Below are 18,256 nucleotides of genomic sequence, written 5' to 3'. Positions count from 1 at the left end.
ATTAGCTTGTCACCAGCTATGTTGAAAACACGCACTTGGGTACTGATAAGGTAACTTTTACAACATACTTTCTGGAAAACAGTTTTAAGAGGATGGCTGTGAATGGTATACAGACTAGCATCTTTAATAAAAGTGCTTCCTGATGGTTTTTGTGATAATGCTTCAACACTTATTAAGTATTCTTCCTGATATAATTGGTGATTTACATTTAATTCAGAAACACTTTTATTGCTATTATTATTATTAGATCATGAAATTGGAAATTGAAGAAATTGCAGCCCCAAGGTCATTTGTGTTTTTATGGTGCGGTTCAGGCGAGGGTCTGGATCTTGGCCGAGTGGTAAGATGATGTTTTAATTCAATTTATCAGGGACAGGTTTAAGAGTTTATTTTTATCGTTGACTTTTTCTGTATAGAATTCTCAACTGTAACTGCTGAGAGATGTTTTGTTACTGTGGTAGAGGATATCTAATTTTAAGTGGATTAAATAAATTTATGTATCTGGCATTAACTGTTTAGATACTGTTATTTTCCAGGTGAGTTGCTGTGATTATGGGAGGAAGCATAATTCTATAGGGTCTAGAAAGCTGAAGTGTTGTCTTGTTTTTGATGTATGCATGTTGCCGTAGGAGCAGGTTGCCATGTTGAGTGCATTTACAACATTTTTTTTTAACAGAAGTCTTAATAGTTTTCTGCCAGAAATATTCATGCTAGTGGAAAGGTGCTACTGTTTCATAAAGTGAGATAAAATTGTGTGCGTAGCACTGCTTATTTTCAGAAAACACCTGGAGTTTAAGTGGGTTTACTCTTGGTAAGCTCTATGAAGTTTTACTTCCCTATAAGCTCTTGGGGTTTTAGAGTAATCTTTCTGTATGCCAGGGTAGCACTGCTTGTGTTGGGGATGATGGAATAAGAATTTCCAATTGGCTCTTGCTGTGCTGAAACGTTCTTTGCTTAGTTTGAGTGGTGCTTTCTATTAAAACAATATGGCATTTGTTAAAGGACATCATGTGGTTACTAATCCCTTTGCTTTATCTGCTTTTCATTCTGAGGTTGGTTAAAGTAGCTGTTTCAGATAGATTCATTTTGGTCATAGACGTATTCGTAGTAGCTGGACAGTTCTTGAACACAGCAATAGCCAAATGAGCTTGAGTCCTTAATGCCCAATTTCCTCCCTTTGCAAGACTACACTTATAGAAGTTAAGGATTAAAAAGTCATGTAAGGTGGTTTTTTTTTTGGTTGTTTTTTTACGGATATAGGAAAAGCCACAAAATGGTAGCAAAGGTTTTTGGCTATTTATCTTCTCATTTATAGAATTTTACATTGATGTGAAAAACTATCAGAGTGCAGGTATTAGTTGAGACAGGGCCAAGGCAGCTGATCACTATGTTGTTCAGACTGGTTTTGATTAAATTTAAGTGTTGCTAAGTAAAAAAGAGTGCAGAGTTCCATAGGGGATCTGTGCAGTGGTTGGATATTTTAAAAAAAAAAAGGGTGATACGTAGACAAGTCGAGACATAAGCCTCTTGCTGTGTTTTTTTTGGGTGTTGTTTTGTTTTTTTTTTTTTTTTTTTTGTGGCAACTTGACAAAACATAGTGCAGTCATGCCAGTAAACTGTTTCATTCATCTGTGACAAATTTCTCTTCCAGCTATACTTTAAGAAAAGTCAAGTACCTATATGAGTGTTCAGTTTAGGTTACTTAAGTTTTTGGTGTAGTGTGAACTGTTTTATCTGTCTATAATGTTTAGTGTCTACGCAAATGGGGTTACAGAAGATGTGAGGACATTTGTTGGATTAAAACGAATAAGAACAATCCTGGAAAGACCAAGACTCTAGACCCTAAGGCTGTTTTCCAAAGAACCAAGGTAAAGGTTTGGTTTGATTTCTCTTCTGTTCCCATCCTGTCTCTTCATGCTAATGAAACACCTGGTGCTCCGCATGGTGACATGCTTTCAGGAAAGCAGACACGAGGACTTCAGATTTCTGTTCTGCAAAGTGCATTATATGGAAACAAACATATTTATAGGATGCATGATGAACTTGATTTTAGTCGGTGTGAGGTATAGAAGTTTCATCTACATTTAACGCTGCTTGGTAAATTTCTATTATAGTACTCCAAATGTGAAACTCATTTGAGCCTGGTTGAAATGCAAGTAGCTGAGGAGGGTTCATGGACTGATGGAACAAGAATGAATTCCTGAGAGGGAAGATGGAAACTAAATACAAAATGTTACTGTACGTTGTGATGGTTTTGACCTCTGGGTTGTTTCGGTTATGTGTGAATGGTAAATAAGCAGTTTTACACACGTTTTGTGTAAAACGCAAGCTCCTTTCCAGATTAGGGGAGAAAACTTGCTAGCGGAGGAACACCTTTTGAATGGAATTAAACTTAGCAGCAGAATTTGACTGAATTTAATGTCAAAAGAAGTAGATTATAAATGGATGTAGTCATAAAAAATAACTCTGGAAGACTGCCTAATGGTTCTAAATACACGTGTGCAGGTATGTGCCCAGAGCTTGGACCGGGTAGAGGATTGTTAGGGACCATAGCTCAGTCAGCATCTCCTGACTTCCTGAAGATGACTATAATGCCCAAGTGACAGAATCAGGTTTAATTTAAACAGTTTCTTAGGGATAGTGTTGTGGAGGACGTGTATTGAAGAAGGTGCAGAGAAAAAAAAGTATTCTGATTTAAGAGACTCAAATGTATGTCATTCAAAAACTTAGAGAAGTGTAGATGGGATTAATAAAAGAATTGTTTTGGGTATATGTGGGTGTAACTGTGGCAGTTTTACTGAATACAGAGAGTTGGCTGACAATTTAATAATTTAAAGTGTCATTAACCTCAGGACTCATTCCACATTCATTAATCATTTGTTAGTATTAAACATTCTCAATTCTGTCTCAGATATGCCATTTTTTTAGGAGTATAAACTTCCCTTTAAGATATCTGGACTCTTTCTCTGACTTGGATTTACATTAATCTGAAGTTTGTTTGAAACTGTGGTTTATTAGTTATAAATATTTGTAAGTATATTGTATGTTTATTGCATATAGTATTGCAACTATGTGCAGCTCGGTCATGAGGGAGAGGTTAAAACTAACACAGGAGGATTTGGGGGGGACTTTATGTCTTTGTTTAACGGAGGAGAATAGTTTCTGGTATTAGAGAATTTCTCTGTTTATTGAACAAAGGTTGGGCTGAGGTCACTATTTATAATAAACATTGAAAATTGAGCTAGCTTATTCTGACTAAATAAATAGCCTGTTGTGCAAGATGTATTTACCGGTGATTACAACAGCAAATGCTATCCTATTATGTTTAGTTTAGGCATTTCTATAGATGGATGCTTCATGCTGTGCCACCTGCTATAGAATCTAAGGTATTAATGAATAACATTCCATGTGTTAAGAAAATAAAACGTTTTGGATAGTTCTTCTAAAGACTAGATTTACGACGCTTTGCTTGATGGGTAATTTGTTTAGCAGTATTGTGCCTTCTTATTTAGTTAAATATAAGGTCCGAAAACCCTGTAGCTTGGATGCAGTTGATCAACTGCATAGATTTGATAGGTCACCTATTCTGCCTTTCATATTTATTCTCTAACTCTTAAAGCCCTTGCCAAAAATCTGGAAGTGATTACGTGCTCTGGTCTACAAGTTTTTTTCAGACCATCTGGTGGCGCTTAGTGAATCAGTGTGTTATGATACTGGGGAAAATCGCTCATCTGAGCTTAACATTCCCAGAAACAGAACTCTGAAATGAATACATAGAACCCTCTTTTAATCCTGTACCAGTTATGGTGATTCCTCATTCATAGATTCTACATACTAGTCACTTAAATTGATCTATTACGTTTTAGAGGAAAGGAAAGCCGTTAAAGAACATTTTTAATGCTGATGGAGTTGACTGAGAGTTCATTGACAGTTTGATAGTGGTTTTACTTTTTTGATGCAGTGATATCTTCTAGAAAGGAATCTGAGGGCGAAGGGTACTTTTGTAACAGAGGTACAATATGAAAAAGTACATCTTATTTTCACTTACTGGCTGTTTTACGACTTAAGAACTCTGAAAATTATTTGTATGAATAAAGTTAGGATCAGAATGCTGATACAAGTATTAATCATAATTAATAACTATTCTTGCCATCACCTTGTATTTTCTTCCCTTGTGGTGATTTCTCAGCCTTTCCATCTTAAAGCTCTAACTTTGCTGTAATTGAAGAAGTTCAATATCTTATCTCAGCCTCAATTTGAGTTTTACCACTTGATAGTGTAGTTCGACAAGCCAGATAGCTTAAACTACTCTCTGCTTGTTTTCAAAAGGCCCTTCTGGTCTTCTAGTTCATGCTTCAGACTCTTCTCTGTATAAGAGTAGAATCTACTCTGCCTAGAATTTCCTTTTCTCTCCATTGTGCTCAAACCACGGACGTCTGTGCTGTAGCAGTATGTGCGACATATGACAGGTACTCTTCTGTGTTCTGTGTGCGTAGGAGCACTGCCTCATGGGCATTAAAGGAACTGTGCGTCGCAGTACAGATGGTGACTTCATCCATGCTAATGTTGACATTGACCTAATCATCACAGAAGAGCCTGAGATTGGCAACATAGAAAAACCTGTAGAGATTTTTCACATCATTGAGCATTTCTGCCTTGGACGACGACGTCTTCATCTTTTCGGAAGGGACAGTACAATTCGACCAGGTAGCTGTTATGTTTATTTTTGTCAAACAGTTAAATTCTAATTTACTTTAATAACGCTCTTCCATCATCTGAGGCCACTTGATGGGTTGTGATGGAAGCGGAGACAATAATGGTTAATCCTAACGCATGATTATCAAGGAGATACATTTTTGGTTTATGTGAAGATCTGTCAGTCACAAAGCAGTGTTGTTTGGAAAGTCTATGACAACTACCAATTCTATCAATTTTTTCAGAAGGAAGTTTTTTGTTAACCAGTATTTTCACCTGTTCATGTGTTTACACTTCTCAGAAGCTTGATTTCTTTCTAAATCACTGTGAGCTTGGTGCTGGTCCTGTTTGCCAGTATCTGAAGACTCAGTGTCTTACACTGGGTGCTGCATCTGGCGTGATAAGAAACGTGTGGAAGTATATGGATCAGATTGATTGCATTTATTTGTTTTGATGGTCAGGCCTTTCAATTTATCATGCGTAAGGGATGAAGGACTTTCATTGCAGGAGAATACAGGCTAGAAGAATAAAATGTATTTTGACACCTTTTTAGACTTTTACATCAGTTGTCAACGACATTTCTGCCCTAAAGCCTAAGGACAATTCAACAGTCCTGTTTCTTTCAACTACCAATGAATGCTGGAATTGACAGACTTTATACCTCATGTTATGGATAGTGTAGTCACGCTTCACATACTGATGTATACTGTGAGTATTGGTCTCTGAACAATTTACGGTAACAGCATGGCCTTTTCAAAAATAAGTGGAAGGTGTGTGAGTGGGACAAGTGCTATAGCTGCGCTTGCTTTAGGTTCGTTTAGCAGTTTTGTGTAACACTGTTTTCCCCTAAATAGACATTAATAGTTCGGATGACAGAGGAGAAAGGGATACAAGTCCATCCAAGGCCTGGTTTGCTGTATGTGAATGCTAATACTTATGATATAAAAAATGTTGCTTATTCTTTTACTCCAGTTGGAATAGGATGTATATCGGTATACAAACTGCACACAATAAGGTATCTAAATAAACGTCAAGGTGTTGTTTCTTTCTTGCTCATACAACTACGGAGGAGTGATTATTGGCCATTCCTATTCTTTGACTGGCCTTTAGCTTGAATTTTAATGATGATGTCAGTCTTAATTCTGTTGGTTACTGGTGTGTGAGTGTGGAGGGGGGCTGTTTTCTTTTGTAGAAAGACATCGTTCAGGTATTATTTCAATGCTGTTGTAGGTGAATTCTTATTCGTTAATGTCGCAGAGGGTCATGTTAGTCTGATTCAACTTTTGTATTTTTAAATTTGGTGGTTACCCTGAAATTGCATTGCAGACTTTGTCCTATACTCATCACAGCACTAGGGACACCTTTTTCCCTTTATTCTTTGTTCAGGAAGTTGGCAGAGCACAGTGTTTCTCTTGATTAGTACTTTGAGGTTTAGAATTACTGTTTGTGAATCCTTATAGTGATGTAAAGTATGAAACCCTAAACAAATAGACTCCTTCCCTCCCTCCCTCTTTCTCTCTCTCTCATGTGCAGGAAGCAAGGTAAATGTTACGTAAATTCCCACGGTAAAGTGAACAGTGTTAAAGAACTGATCTGGGTTTTTTTTTTTTATTCTTGTTTTTCTTACAAGCATGTTGATGAGATCACTGAACTACATTTTTCTTCATTAATATATGATACAACTGAAAATTACATTTCCACTGACACTTTCAAGTCGTCTGAGCCCCATTTTAGGTCCGAACACTACTTTAGCTCAAAATACGAAGAAATAGGAATGTGCCTGCCTTGATTCACTGGGTGAAGCTGAAGTGCCCACTGAATGTTTGTGCATAAACAGATTAATTTAACTCTTTAACCTCTATTTTCATATCATGTGGGCTTCAACACAATGTCATTTCACTGTGTTTTCAGATGCGTGCTTCCAGCGTGCTGTGCTCTTGGCTGCACTGTCACGACTGGTTTCTGGAGACAAAATTATCTAATTCAAGTTTAAATGCCTTTTAAAAAGGGGAGAAAAAGAGGAGGATGACGTTACTTTTAAACTAGATGAATTTACTGATCTGATTTACAGTCTGGTCCCAGAAGGGCTGGAAAACATTGCTGTGGTGTAAGAACAAGTAGGGAGGAGGAGGAAGGGGTCTTGTGAAACCACAGCTTGAATGTTCCCATAGACACGCGTAATTTAAAAAAAAAAAAAAAAAAGAGAAGCAGCCCTTAGAAATATCAAACTAAAATCTTAACTTTTCAACAACTCTGGCTTTTCTAGAGGTGACCTTTTCATTCCGTTCAGCACAGGTGATGCGTAGATAAGTGTCTGTCCCCATCACGCGAGTGTTCATTTACTAGGAAGAAGGCAATAACGGCCTTGACGCATGGTTTGTTCTTGCTTTTGTTGACTCTGGTTTTGTTCCCTAGGTTGGCTGACTGTAGGACCCACCCTCACAAACAGCAATTTCAATGCAGAAACGTATTCTTCATACTTCACGGCTCCAAATTCCCACCTGACCGGCTGTACTGAAGAGATTGAGAGACTTCGGCCCAAGTCACCGCCACCCAAGTCCAAGTCTGACCGGGGAGGTGGTGCTCCAAGGGGAGGAGGAAGAGGAGGGACTTCAGCAGGCCGAGGAGAAAGGGGCAGAGAGAGGAACAGAACTAACTTTCGGGGTGAGAGGGGAGGCTTCAGAGGGGGACGTGGAGGTACCCATAGAGGAGGCTTCCCCACCCGCTGACGACTGTTAGGTAATTGCTTCTTCCCCCGGTCCTATGCCTCTTCTCTGAATTTTTTTCTTAGTCTTGTTTTTGCTAAAGTGAATTATTCTGGGGACTCAAGCTAGATGACTTTTTAAATTGTTTTTGGTGCAAACAGTTACAGATAGCCTGTCTTGCAGTGACCGGCCTGGCACATCACCTCACCTGGCGGGCAGGGTCCTGCACCTGACAGCACTACACTCGGCCTCCTGGCAGCTTCGATTTGTCAAAGCAGAGAGCACCACCTCTTCAAACCACGGATAGGATTGAAATGAAGATACTTGCTCTTCCCTTACGAAACTTGGAAGGTGTGAGTTTTTCCAAAACATGGATTCCTCTTCCTTCTTTGGAGGTTCAGGTTTGGACTGACTTGGATTAATATGATGGAGTGGGCATGAAATGCAGTTCTGAATTGCATGGCCATAGCAGCCTTACTGTCTTATTCATGGAAGAAAAAGTGCTGTGTCTATATTGACACCTGTTTTAACTTCTCTAAAACCAAGGAGCAAATTGAATAAATAGAGTTCTATTTTTTCTTATGTGGTGTAAATTTCCCAAATTATTCCTGGGAATAGGGAACAAGTTTATTTTTCATTTGTGGTGTATATTCACTCACTTTTCATGTCTGTAGTGGGGAGAGTGGTAATTCTGTGCAGTAGTGTTTTGTGCTTCATGGAAAGCAAGAAGTTGTGCGTTTATATGCAGTCCAGAACTTCTGCGTGGGTTGGGATTGCTTCTTGAGTAGGGATTTTCACCCGGCCTCTGTTCGTAATAGCCTTGTTCTTCGGTAAGGAAAACCAGTTTTATTGCAGAGCAATTGCAATATAAGTAGCAGAGAAGGACCTCGTTGGAGGTCATATTGGAAATGCGAGGCGATGTTGTGAGTGCTTCCTGAAACTAATCACCTGGGTAATGAGGGCACAGGAATGGAACTGAGTGTGCTGCTTTGCCTGTGGACGTTACGCGCATTGGAAATAGACTGTTGGTGATCAGCTCCAGAGTACAGTGTGGAGTGACAGCCATCCACTCTGGTAGGTACAATATACTTGGTTTTAGCAAAACTACAATTCTGAACTTCTTGGTCAATGCTTGGTAGACTGAATAAACCTGGCTGTTGAAGTCTCAGTCTTAGGTGTGGATTTTGGAAAATTGGCTTTGAAGTCTCATGATGTTTCTCTATTGAAGCCTAGCTTTTAAATACCTGTCCTGTAACGTAGTGGATTATTAAAGTTGTTTATCAAAGCTAATGTTGAAATATTTTTCTTAATATTTTGTGGGTTTGTTCTCCATGAGGTTTTGGAATTGCTAAGTTTTACTGTGGTTTCTTCCCTACTGTTGTAAAAGAGCAGGCAGTAACTCTTCTTCTGGAGCATGAAATCTTGGCACAGAAATTTTTGTAGGGGCTGGTCAACTTTGTGGCCTCGGTAGTGTGCTTAGGAAGGGACTGCGGAAGTGCAAATATAACTCGCCTATTGTTTACATTTTGTTTCTTGTGTTGTATTCGCACATCTGAAGAGTGACTGGGTTTGGGGGAGGGGGTGTTTTGAGGGTAGTGCAGCCTTGACTGTCAGTGAAGGCTGCCAAAGACTGCTTGGAACAGCATCTGATAGAAGTTACACGCCACAGTAAGAAAACTTGTGATTTTGCCCTAATCATGTTCTTATGCAAAAAGTAAATACTGGAGACACTTAACCTTAGGAAGGTTACTTTTGTGCCAGAGACACATCTTTTTCTCTTTTTCTCAGTTAGTAGAAAACGTTAATTCCCATTTCTCCCTTTTAATTCTATGTCTGTAGCTGGTAGTTCAGTGCTTAGGCTACTCTTAACATAGACGATTAGGCTACACTGAAGAGGAGACTCAAAACCAACTGGTTGAGACGTGCATCTGTATCAGTTTGCAGAAGTCGGGGTGCTGCTCAAGACTTCAGTGACTTGGGAAATTAAAAAAAAAAAAAAAAAAAAGCCAAATAAATCCCTCGTGAGGGTGTAGAGTCAGGTTTCTCGTTTTTCCCCTCAAAGTTGAAATAGCTAAAGTAGTGTAAGGAAAAACAGAATACTGCTCCAGAGGGTGTTAGATTAGATCTATCTGCATGGGCCAACTTCACCGGGGAAGTGTAATGTACATGTTGTTCACAAGCAACTGACCGTACTTTTTTAATTGAGGTTATCGGACAAGGAAATAGAACTTTCTACACGTCCCCTACGAAGAAGGATACCTGCCAGTCGTAATCTGAAGGTGGTGTTTCGGCAGTGATAGATTGCCTGTAAAGGTAAGAAAGATGGCAGCGTGTGGGTGTGCGTACCCAAAGGCTTTGTGTCACGTACACGTGGTTGTGGAGATGATGCTTAGAAAATACTGTAGTGAGACACTATTCCCCACCTCCCCCAATTATACAGTAAAAACATCTGGTCATTTTTTTAATCACTGTTGATTTGGACCATATCTAAAGTGGTGTCTAGAGATAAAAGCTTTGAATTTCATTACCTGTTGTCAGTTAATTTCTCAGTTGTAACGCATTAACAGAAGGAGGATAATGCTCATCGTCAGTGAACTGATGAATATCTCATTTAGCACAAGTAAACAAAGACTTAATTTGAGCATGCTCTCCTTGAAGATAAAAAGCCGAACAAGTTTCTTCCCTTCCAGTTTTATTAAATGCATAATGCCACCAATTTGATTGGGATGCCTGTCTAGATTTTGTCATCTTTCCATTCTGGAAGAGGCGTGTAAGTATGTTGAATATCTTACACCCTGTATGAATTAAGTGAAGGATTTGACAATTAAACTGACAAGATACACAGGATGTCTTGGCGTTTAGCTTCAAAGGGAATTTTAAGACATCGGTCAACTGTAAATCACTGTCTGTAAATCCAGCCATCAGCCTGAGAATTCTTTCCGCTTTCCGACACTGCTGGTTGTAAGAAGTCGCTTGAAATGCTGGATGTGCTCTGCAGGTCAGCGGGCAACGTTCTCGGGGTTTTTGAGGTTCTGCGCCAGCGCAGTATTGTGAACACAGGCTCTTTGCGTATGTTCATAGATAGATACCAAATGCTTTGTTCAGTAGAGTGGAATTTAGGCTGCAAACTGAAGAACAATTTTGATCTGACAATGGAAGTTAAATGGCATGAAGTCAAGGGATTAATTTTAGAATACTCGGATGTTTTAAAATCCTTGGCAAGGGATAGAAATATCCAGAACGCACTCTAGAAAAGAATAAATGAACACTTCAAGCCCATTTCATTGAAGACATCTGTAAGTAAGTCTTTTGTTTCTTGAATGTGGCTTTTTAAGGATACATTTGAGCAGCTGAAAGTGCTAGAGAATGAGGCCCACTGTTTCTGTATGTAGTAGAAAAAACCGATTTCTCCTTCCAAAATTGGTAAAGTGGGTGGCAACTGTATTGCTACAGTAGAAATAGCCCAGTGTAATGGGATGAAGGTCAACATAATAACATAGAGGAAAGCTTACTAGCTCTTTTCATAATAGGGTCAGTCTCATGGGTGAAAAAAAGCAAGCAGTAGGTAAGTGCTGTGGCAAACCGTGAAGTAATTTTCAGTATAATTATTGCAGCAATTAAAAAGGAAAAAGAAAAAAAAAAAACCAGACCCAACTACTGTAAATCTGAGTTGAATATTACAGTCCTACTTTTTATGCTGGGGAAAAGACTTGTAATATTTCTATTTGATAACTTTTATGACTGCTGCAAGAGCTCCTGTATCAATGCGTGTCTGTATCCTGGTGCTAGTTTAGCTGTTTTGATGTCTTAATGTATATGAAAGGCTAGAGCTCTGATGAATTAGCTATGCAAGTATAAAAAGCTTTGTCTTACAACTTTGTTCTGAATAGCACCTCTGTGCCTGAAATCCTGCTCTCTGTAGGCTTTACCTTTGCACAGGTAAGTGACGTGTACACTTTGCTCAGAATTCTAGGTGTACGACAGGTTACACTAAAGCAGTTGGTCAGTGTTGCTTGCATGGCCTGAACTGACCAAGCAGAAGATGCACGTGGTTGTGGTGCAGATATGATCTTCTGGCCATCAGCAAACGCCGTAGAAAAAGGTAAGGACATGGGTCCTGAGCAAGTGTGGCTGAGGCGGGAGCTGTCTGGGGGAGCAGCTCACCAGCTTCCTACCTCTCATTCACTGCAGTTGATACGAACTTTCTTCAGCAGCTGAGCACAAACATTTCCCTAATTACACTGCCTTAATATGTGAGAATTGCTGCATCTTCCCATTTCCCAACTCACCTGGTAAGTGATTTTTCTAAACAGTTTACTTGCCAGGCTGTTTTGGCACACGTTTTTGTCATCAAGCTGTTCTGGCGCATTTGAGACCTAGCTTGAGCGGGTTTCCTTGCCATATCTGGGGGTGATGCTAACAGCAGAAACACACCAAAAATTCTGTAATGCCAGATAAGCTGGCCTGTCTTTAAAGTTGGAGTAGGAGAAGGTGACCTACAGTGGTCTTTATTAGTTGTTGGATGCATGGCATTGTTTATGCTGTGTAGGAATTACTGTTGCTAATTTAACTTTGCCATGTTCCCTGGCTCCTGAAGTCAGCGTAACACTTCTTATGTTATGTTGTCTTGCTGTGCTTACAGGGAAAGGCAGGGAGAGGAGTTGCATGAACCCTGAAGCCAGTTTCCATCGCACCCTCTGTAGTGACCTGGGGTACGAGGTTTAGGTGCTACTGTCTAAGAGGTGTTGGATAGCTTTTGACAGAGGATGCTGGCATAAAAAACTTGGAGAACTTAGTATATGAAAGAGTAAAACACACACATGATCATTATATTTAATAATTGCTTATGTCTTTACACAAAGAGTTGCTGGTGTCATTTTACAAAGTACGCTAATTTGGAACGGCAACAAATACTTCTTACAGGGTAATGTCTTCAGCCAAAAAGTGCTCGTCCTGGCAGCTGAATTCAGTCCGAGGATCCTTTTGTAATAATAGCCACTTATTTTAAGAGCTCTCAGTCAATGCACAAGGATACAACTGTTTCGATAAAGCTGTCAAACCAAAAAATACGCATCTTGACTGTTTAGCTTGGATATTACAATGATTAACACTAAGTAGTGACATTAACATGTTTAAAGGCACTTTTTTTTAATGAGGCCCAGCTCTTACCCTTACTTTTGAGGGTTTTTGGCTTTCTTTGAAACACTGATTTTTGTAACAACAGCTATTCAAGTTTGGAAAAGTTCAAACCTCACGTGCAGAGGCATTGGTCCTAGAGATACAGACAGACTGATGAAGTATCTGAGGTAAACAGCTCTTCAAAAGACTCTGGCTTTCTAAATTCTACCTTAAATACTGGCATTAGCAGAAGCTTATTTTTCAAAGCGGTGACTGTGGAATAAATCAGTTGTGAGAAGAGGTCACTGTAATAATAGAACTGGTATTAAACAAGAGGCTTTCTCTTTATAGCACCACAAATAACCTTTGGTTAATGTGTCAACTGTCTTACAGTTGACCTGCCACTGAAATTTTGAGGGACAGATGTTTATCTGAGTTGTATGGGGAATATTCCAGTTAGCAAACGTACTAAATAAAACCAAACACGTTCAGTTTTGAAAATGTAATTAAATAGTATGCTAAATTAATTACTGCCCTTAAGACTAGAGAATTGTACCATAATAGTGTGACATTATCTGCCAAACTTAACTTAGCAAAAGGATTGTTTGGTTACTGATCTTCCTGTGGTCCACTGTTGTTAAGCTTACTCCAGTCCAGTTACAAACTTGAGGCATTTTTGTGTCCTGGATAACCCTGGGTGGAAGGTTACCCAGAGCTCTGTTTCTGTAGATAGTAATGTAATGCTTGTCCCTTCTGGGAAAAAGGGGATTATTTTTTAGAGATTAGCTTTACATCAAGGACTTTTAAGTACTCAAATTGAACTACATGATTACTGCAAATCTGATTCAACTGTACGCCCTCACTTAAAAAAAAGCCGTGTTTTCTTTTTTTTTTTTCCTTTTCTGTATAGATTTTTAGCATCTTTCCTGGCTCTTGTACAACTTAGGAATAATTAAAGTCGTCTAAATTATATTTTAATAAATGCATACCATATGCTCTTAAGCATTGACAGTTTGAAATCTGGCAGTTCAACTTAGAGAAAGAGTCAAGACTCCCAAAAGATTAATACCTGAGTGCAGAACTTCCTATTCTACAGCTTAATAAGTAAACTAAATACTCAGTAAGAGGTTGTGTGAAATGAAACGGTACAAAAGGAGCACAGAAAAGGTTCGCTCTAAAGCACAGCAGAATGCCCAGGTACGGTGGAGCTGTGGGCCAGCTTTCAGGCACCAATGACTGTCCCTCTTGCAAAATCAAAAAGAAACTGACAAATTATACTTGAATTTCCTTAACTGAGCAGCTGGCAGATCTCTTTGTGAACACAGCATAAGAAATCCACGTAAGAAGCTCCTCCATAAATATTCTTGTCTTCTACTAGGAACTGTCGGAAAAGCATCTCTGGCTGCTCCCGTTGTTTCACTATAATCAGCTGAAAAGATGAGAGATACATACTTTTAGGATACAATCATACTAAATGGCAGTACTGTTTTCCTGTATCTATTACTGTATGCTGTTGAGGGGGGGAAAAATCCCAAAAGTAATAAATCTCCACATTTTGGTAGCTGTATTTATGAACACAGGAGAGAGAGGCTAGTGTGAATTAAGGTTTGCAGAATAAAACGGTAACCTTTAGACTTGACTACCTCTGAAAATCTCTCTTGATTATGAATTAAGCACATTTGAGATACTTGTGCTACAATGCATGCTGGAACTCACTGATATGTAAAACCTTCTACAGCTACCGGTAAGCTTTTTTCAAAGCCAGTAGTGTTCTTTTGAACAGGTATGAGGAATGAGCTGAGGAAGAGCAAAGTCTTACCTTCATAGTGTAGGGCTTTTGGCTCTGGATATGCTCCAGTATTGACTTAAGTTTCTTAGAAAATGGATTGTCCAGGTCAGGCAGTGACGTCTGTCAGAACAAAAGCATGGCAGGCTGTCATCTCCCAGTTACATCTCTTATGACTATATACAAGACTAGCTGCTGATATTTATGATGCAGGTTACTGTGGATTTCATTCTGAACTGGCGGATGCTGCACAAAAATATGTCTCTCATCTGTCTAAGCCATTTTTCAGTTTAAAATAATCACTATATGAAAATTTACTATCAGGAGAAACTACTGCAAATTTTAGCAATAACATTCAATACGATTTTAGTATCTGCCACAATGAAAGTTTAAGAAGGTTTAAAAATGTTGTGAAAGCTCCTGAGTGTTCAGAGTGTAAAAATGCTTATTAAGGTTTTATGTATTAGTTCTGGCCTCTTAACACCTTCTGCTGGTCACCTGTTTCTGCTTTTAGTTGAATGATGAAAATCCACCTCCTTTGTTTTTCTGATTAGCAGTCTTGTCTTAGTAAATCATGAATTCTAAAAAAGAGACTAGTCTCCATCTACTCACCGCCTCCGTGCTGATGTGTGCAAAGGACGGCACGTTGAAAAGCCCTTGGATGAGCTCTGGGGGCGTGCTGACTCCCAGCCACAAGAACATACTCAGACCGTTGGCCAGAAGGAAGGCCCCTCCTTCTGAGAGACGTTCCTCGGAGCAGCGGACGGCAGCCGGGACAGTGTCACTCTTCAGATCCAGGCTGTGCTGTGGGGCAAAAATACACAAGAGTTGTAGACTTGGTCACTTCAAGGTGACTGAAGCTCTAATTAGATACTGAAAAGTAACTATTGAAAGGTTTAGTGCGTCTTAGTGGTTCCTTTCCAGATTAGAGGAATTAGAAGTCAAACCTCTTCTTTTGCATTTAATCCACTGCGTGCAAAGTGGGGAGACACTTGCATACCAGTGTTGATCTTTAGTAAAGCTGGCACCTTTCATTAGCCTGGGCAAAAAGCACAGTGAGATTCTTAGAGGGTGCTGATGTCGATGATAATGTTACTTCCCTATTTTCCATTAAACTCCCCAATTTAGTTCAACTAGCAACTACATCACAGTAACAATGTAATCCAGTGTGGTAGCACCACACTTGCCCAGCAGACAGAATCTTTTCTGCGCAGATCTGCACAATTATAAAATCACAGCATACTGAAAATAGCTTTACTGAAAAGGCAAAGATGTGCAAACAACATACTCACAATTGGCAGAAGCTGGGGATAGAAAAACAACTGTGTGTCGGCTACCCCCATAGACGTGACCAGCTGTCGATGGTAAGCTCTCTCGTCAGTTGGAATTTCTGGTCTGCCAACTAGCACACAGCTCTTCAGCAGACAGTTCATGTACACTGGCAGCACCTTCATTGCATCCGGAAGGATGAGCTGAGAGGCAGAGAAAGCTTGTTATTTAATATATCCCATGTGCTGAGGAATGAGAGCTGGACTTCCAAACATTTAAACAAACCACTGCTTGTTTTCTTTGATTAAAGAGAGAAAAACTAGAAAACTTTTTTATATGTGCTGTTTCAAACGAGATGTGGCAGCTCTAAATGGCTAATACATTTAATAAGAATCCAAGAGAAATTATTTGCCCTATAGACTGTAGCCATCGTCTTGGATGCTGTCATCTCCCTGTAGCCCACACTCATTTTTAGGGGAGTCACATAGGAAAAGTGGGTGTTTTTTCTCTGAACAATGTAGGAGGGAAATGACGGTCCACAGTAAGTGTCTCTTTGGTATTGTTTCTAACATATTTGGTCCTCACTAATATTAAACAAGTCATTGCCCAGGCTTTTGACTATTGGAAGCATTGCATGGTGTGTGTAAAAGCCTTAGTCTTTCTGTAAGTTGAATTGCCTGGACATAAGGGTGATAATTTAAAAGGAAACAACTGTTGCTTTTACTGGAGCATTCATTGAATTTTAAGTCATATAATTAGGATGTGCTAATAATTAATAATCTATACGTTACATTCAAGAAGAAGAAGGAGGAACTGGAAAATACAATTTAAAGGAGATCAAAAGAACTAATCTAAATCAAATACCTCCAAAATTGTCAAGAGTCCTTTGACCTTCCTATTAACTTCAGCATTAATGTACAAAATTGCCAACTGTCATTCAGAAAGTGTCAGAAAGTCAACCATTCCTGCTATCTTTTAAAGTGCCTCAAAACCTGAAGGACACAGAGCAGTATTTTGAGAGTTGCAAGAAAAATAGAAGTTAAATTCAACTGCTTACAGGATTTGGATTTAGTTCAGCCATCTTTGAATATTTGTTTGAAACAGAAAAATAGTTTTTGTCAGAAACAGTTGCTGAAAGCATTTGAAAACACCTTCCTGTTGGTTCAGTTAACCTCCCCCAATGTTCTGAATATATAAAAGAATGGGCTGAAAATAATAGAGATGTCTTAAGTTGAGAGAATTTTCAAGTAGTGTGGAATATAAGTAATCAAGTTCCTAGAGCTTCTTCCTACCCTTTGGTAAACAAAGGAGTTAGTTAACAGACTGTTATCTTAATCACCATGGATCTTTTTTTTCCCCTAGGAGTTTGGCCCTATCTAGACCTCAGGTATTTACCACTCTAGCACACTTGAAAGACCTACATGCAAAGTCAGATTGTTTACAATGTTACAAGATACAACGTTATTTTCATTTTTTGACAATAACAGTCTTATTTGTCAAAAATTAGAATACTAAAATCTTTAACAACATAAGAAAAAATGAAAGCTATGTGAGTTAGCACATAATTCCAGCAGAAAGAAAAAGGCTGTCTAAGCTCCTGTGTGTGAATATGATCATCAGTTTCCTCAATGGCATTGCCATTGGTTCCGGAACAACAGCATCCGTGTGCTGTAATTGCTACCATTGAATCCCACCTGTCCTTAATTGTCTTTGAAAGAAAAGGAGAAGTCTGTCCTGAAATTTTCCTTTCTGGCACTGCTGATGTTGCAGGGGTGGTCGTTCATCTGCTGCAAAGCCTGGCTGGGGGAGGACTGAGTTCAGATGGGTTTTACCTGGCTTGCTGCCGAGGGGCTGGCACAGTTCTTCCTGTAACACGCCAGCATATGAGCCGTCTGATTCACCAGGATCTCTCTGACCGTCTTCAGTGGTTGGCTTAGAATGGCTTTAAAAGCTACAAATGCAGAAGAATAAAAAAGCGTGCTAAAGATGGACACATACTCTTAAAAGTATCTGTATTCTGCGAGTTTCTAATTTTACTAACCTGAGGTCTATGGCTATTTTTTAGTCTCTTTTACAGACAGCAGCCTGGAAGATGTTTATTCATCTTTGCCAAAAAAAAAAAAACCACCAAGCCTCCAACACTATTGATAGGATGTCCATTTCTACTACTGTGCCTATACAGTTTTGTGCATTACATGGTTGTAGCTACCTTCACAACCATTACTTTTATGGCAGTATGTCTAAAATATGTCATCTATTTGTCTTTTCAATTTTCTAATACTTCAGGAGTTGCTCAGACTTGGAGCAGCAAGCTACAAAACATGATTTTGCACTAGGTAATCACTTCAGCTCCCTTTCCTTCCCCTTCCTCCACCCCAAAGTAAAAAAGGAAACAAAATTGGTCTGTGTAACTTTACCTGACTTAGCAAAGAAGTTGATAAGTGCATCAGTCTCACAAGTCTTGTAGACATCAGCTAACTGGGAGCTACAATTTAAACCTATATTGTGGATGCGAAGTCTTCTTTGCCCGCTTACTGATGTGTAAAGGACAGCACACTGCAATAGAGGAACAAATGACCATTTATTTTTATTTTAAAAGAAAAAGCTTCCGTCATGCAAGAGCCACCTGCTTTGTGTGTAAAAGGCATATCATTACTTCTGAAGACAGGCTAGCCTTGCAGTG

At 39.2% G+C, this 18,256-nt stretch overlaps 2 protein-coding genes across 16 annotated transcripts in view; one reads left to right on the top strand and one right to left on the bottom strand.

Annotated features, from left to right (window-relative positions):
• The window catches only part of METTL14 (methyltransferase 14, N6-adenosine-methyltransferase non-catalytic subunit), a 39,273-nt gene that overhangs the window by 13,039 nt on the left and 7,978 nt on the right, over positions 1-18,256 (top strand). The window contains exons 8-13 of one of the 13 annotated variants that reach the window (XM_075150277.1): positions 248-340; positions 1,752-1,868; positions 4,497-4,707; positions 7,111-7,434; positions 7,562-9,713; positions 10,016-18,161. In XM_075150277.1, the coding sequence (XP_075006378.1) occupies positions 248-340; positions 1,752-1,868; positions 4,497-4,707; positions 7,111-7,424 (735 nt within the window). In that variant the 3' untranslated portion in view covers positions 7,425-7,434; positions 7,562-9,713; positions 10,016-18,161. Of the gene's footprint in view, positions 1-247; positions 341-1,751; positions 1,869-4,496; positions 4,708-7,110; positions 9,714-10,015; positions 18,162-18,256 lie in introns of those variants that run through there. The other 12 variants (XM_075150280.1, XM_075150279.1, XM_075150274.1 and 9 more) reach the window with 12 other exon arrangements.
• SEC24D (SEC24 homolog D, COPII component) overlaps positions 12,220-18,256 on the bottom strand; it is a 58,214-nt gene continuing 52,177 nt past the window's right edge. For all 3 annotated transcript variants that reach the window (XM_075150268.1, XM_075150267.1, XM_075150269.1), the window contains 6 exons: positions 17,991-18,129; positions 17,406-17,524; positions 15,597-15,776; positions 14,917-15,108; positions 14,338-14,427; positions 12,220-13,947 (listed from right to left, as the gene is read on the bottom strand). In XM_075150268.1, the coding sequence (XP_075006369.1) occupies positions 13,807-13,947; positions 14,338-14,427; positions 14,917-15,108; positions 15,597-15,776; positions 17,406-17,524; positions 17,991-18,129 (861 nt within the window). In that variant the 3' untranslated portion in view covers positions 12,220-13,806. The remainder of the gene's footprint in view (positions 13,948-14,337; positions 14,428-14,916; positions 15,109-15,596; positions 15,777-17,405; positions 17,525-17,990; positions 18,130-18,256) is intronic.

This window comes from Calonectris borealis, chromosome 4 (assembly GCF_964195595.1).
Source record: "Calonectris borealis chromosome 4, bCalBor7.hap1.2, whole genome shotgun sequence".
NCBI classification, from domain to species: domain Eukaryota; kingdom Metazoa; phylum Chordata; class Aves; order Procellariiformes; family Procellariidae; genus Calonectris; species Calonectris borealis.
This window is presented reverse-complemented; position numbering and strand designations above follow the sequence as displayed.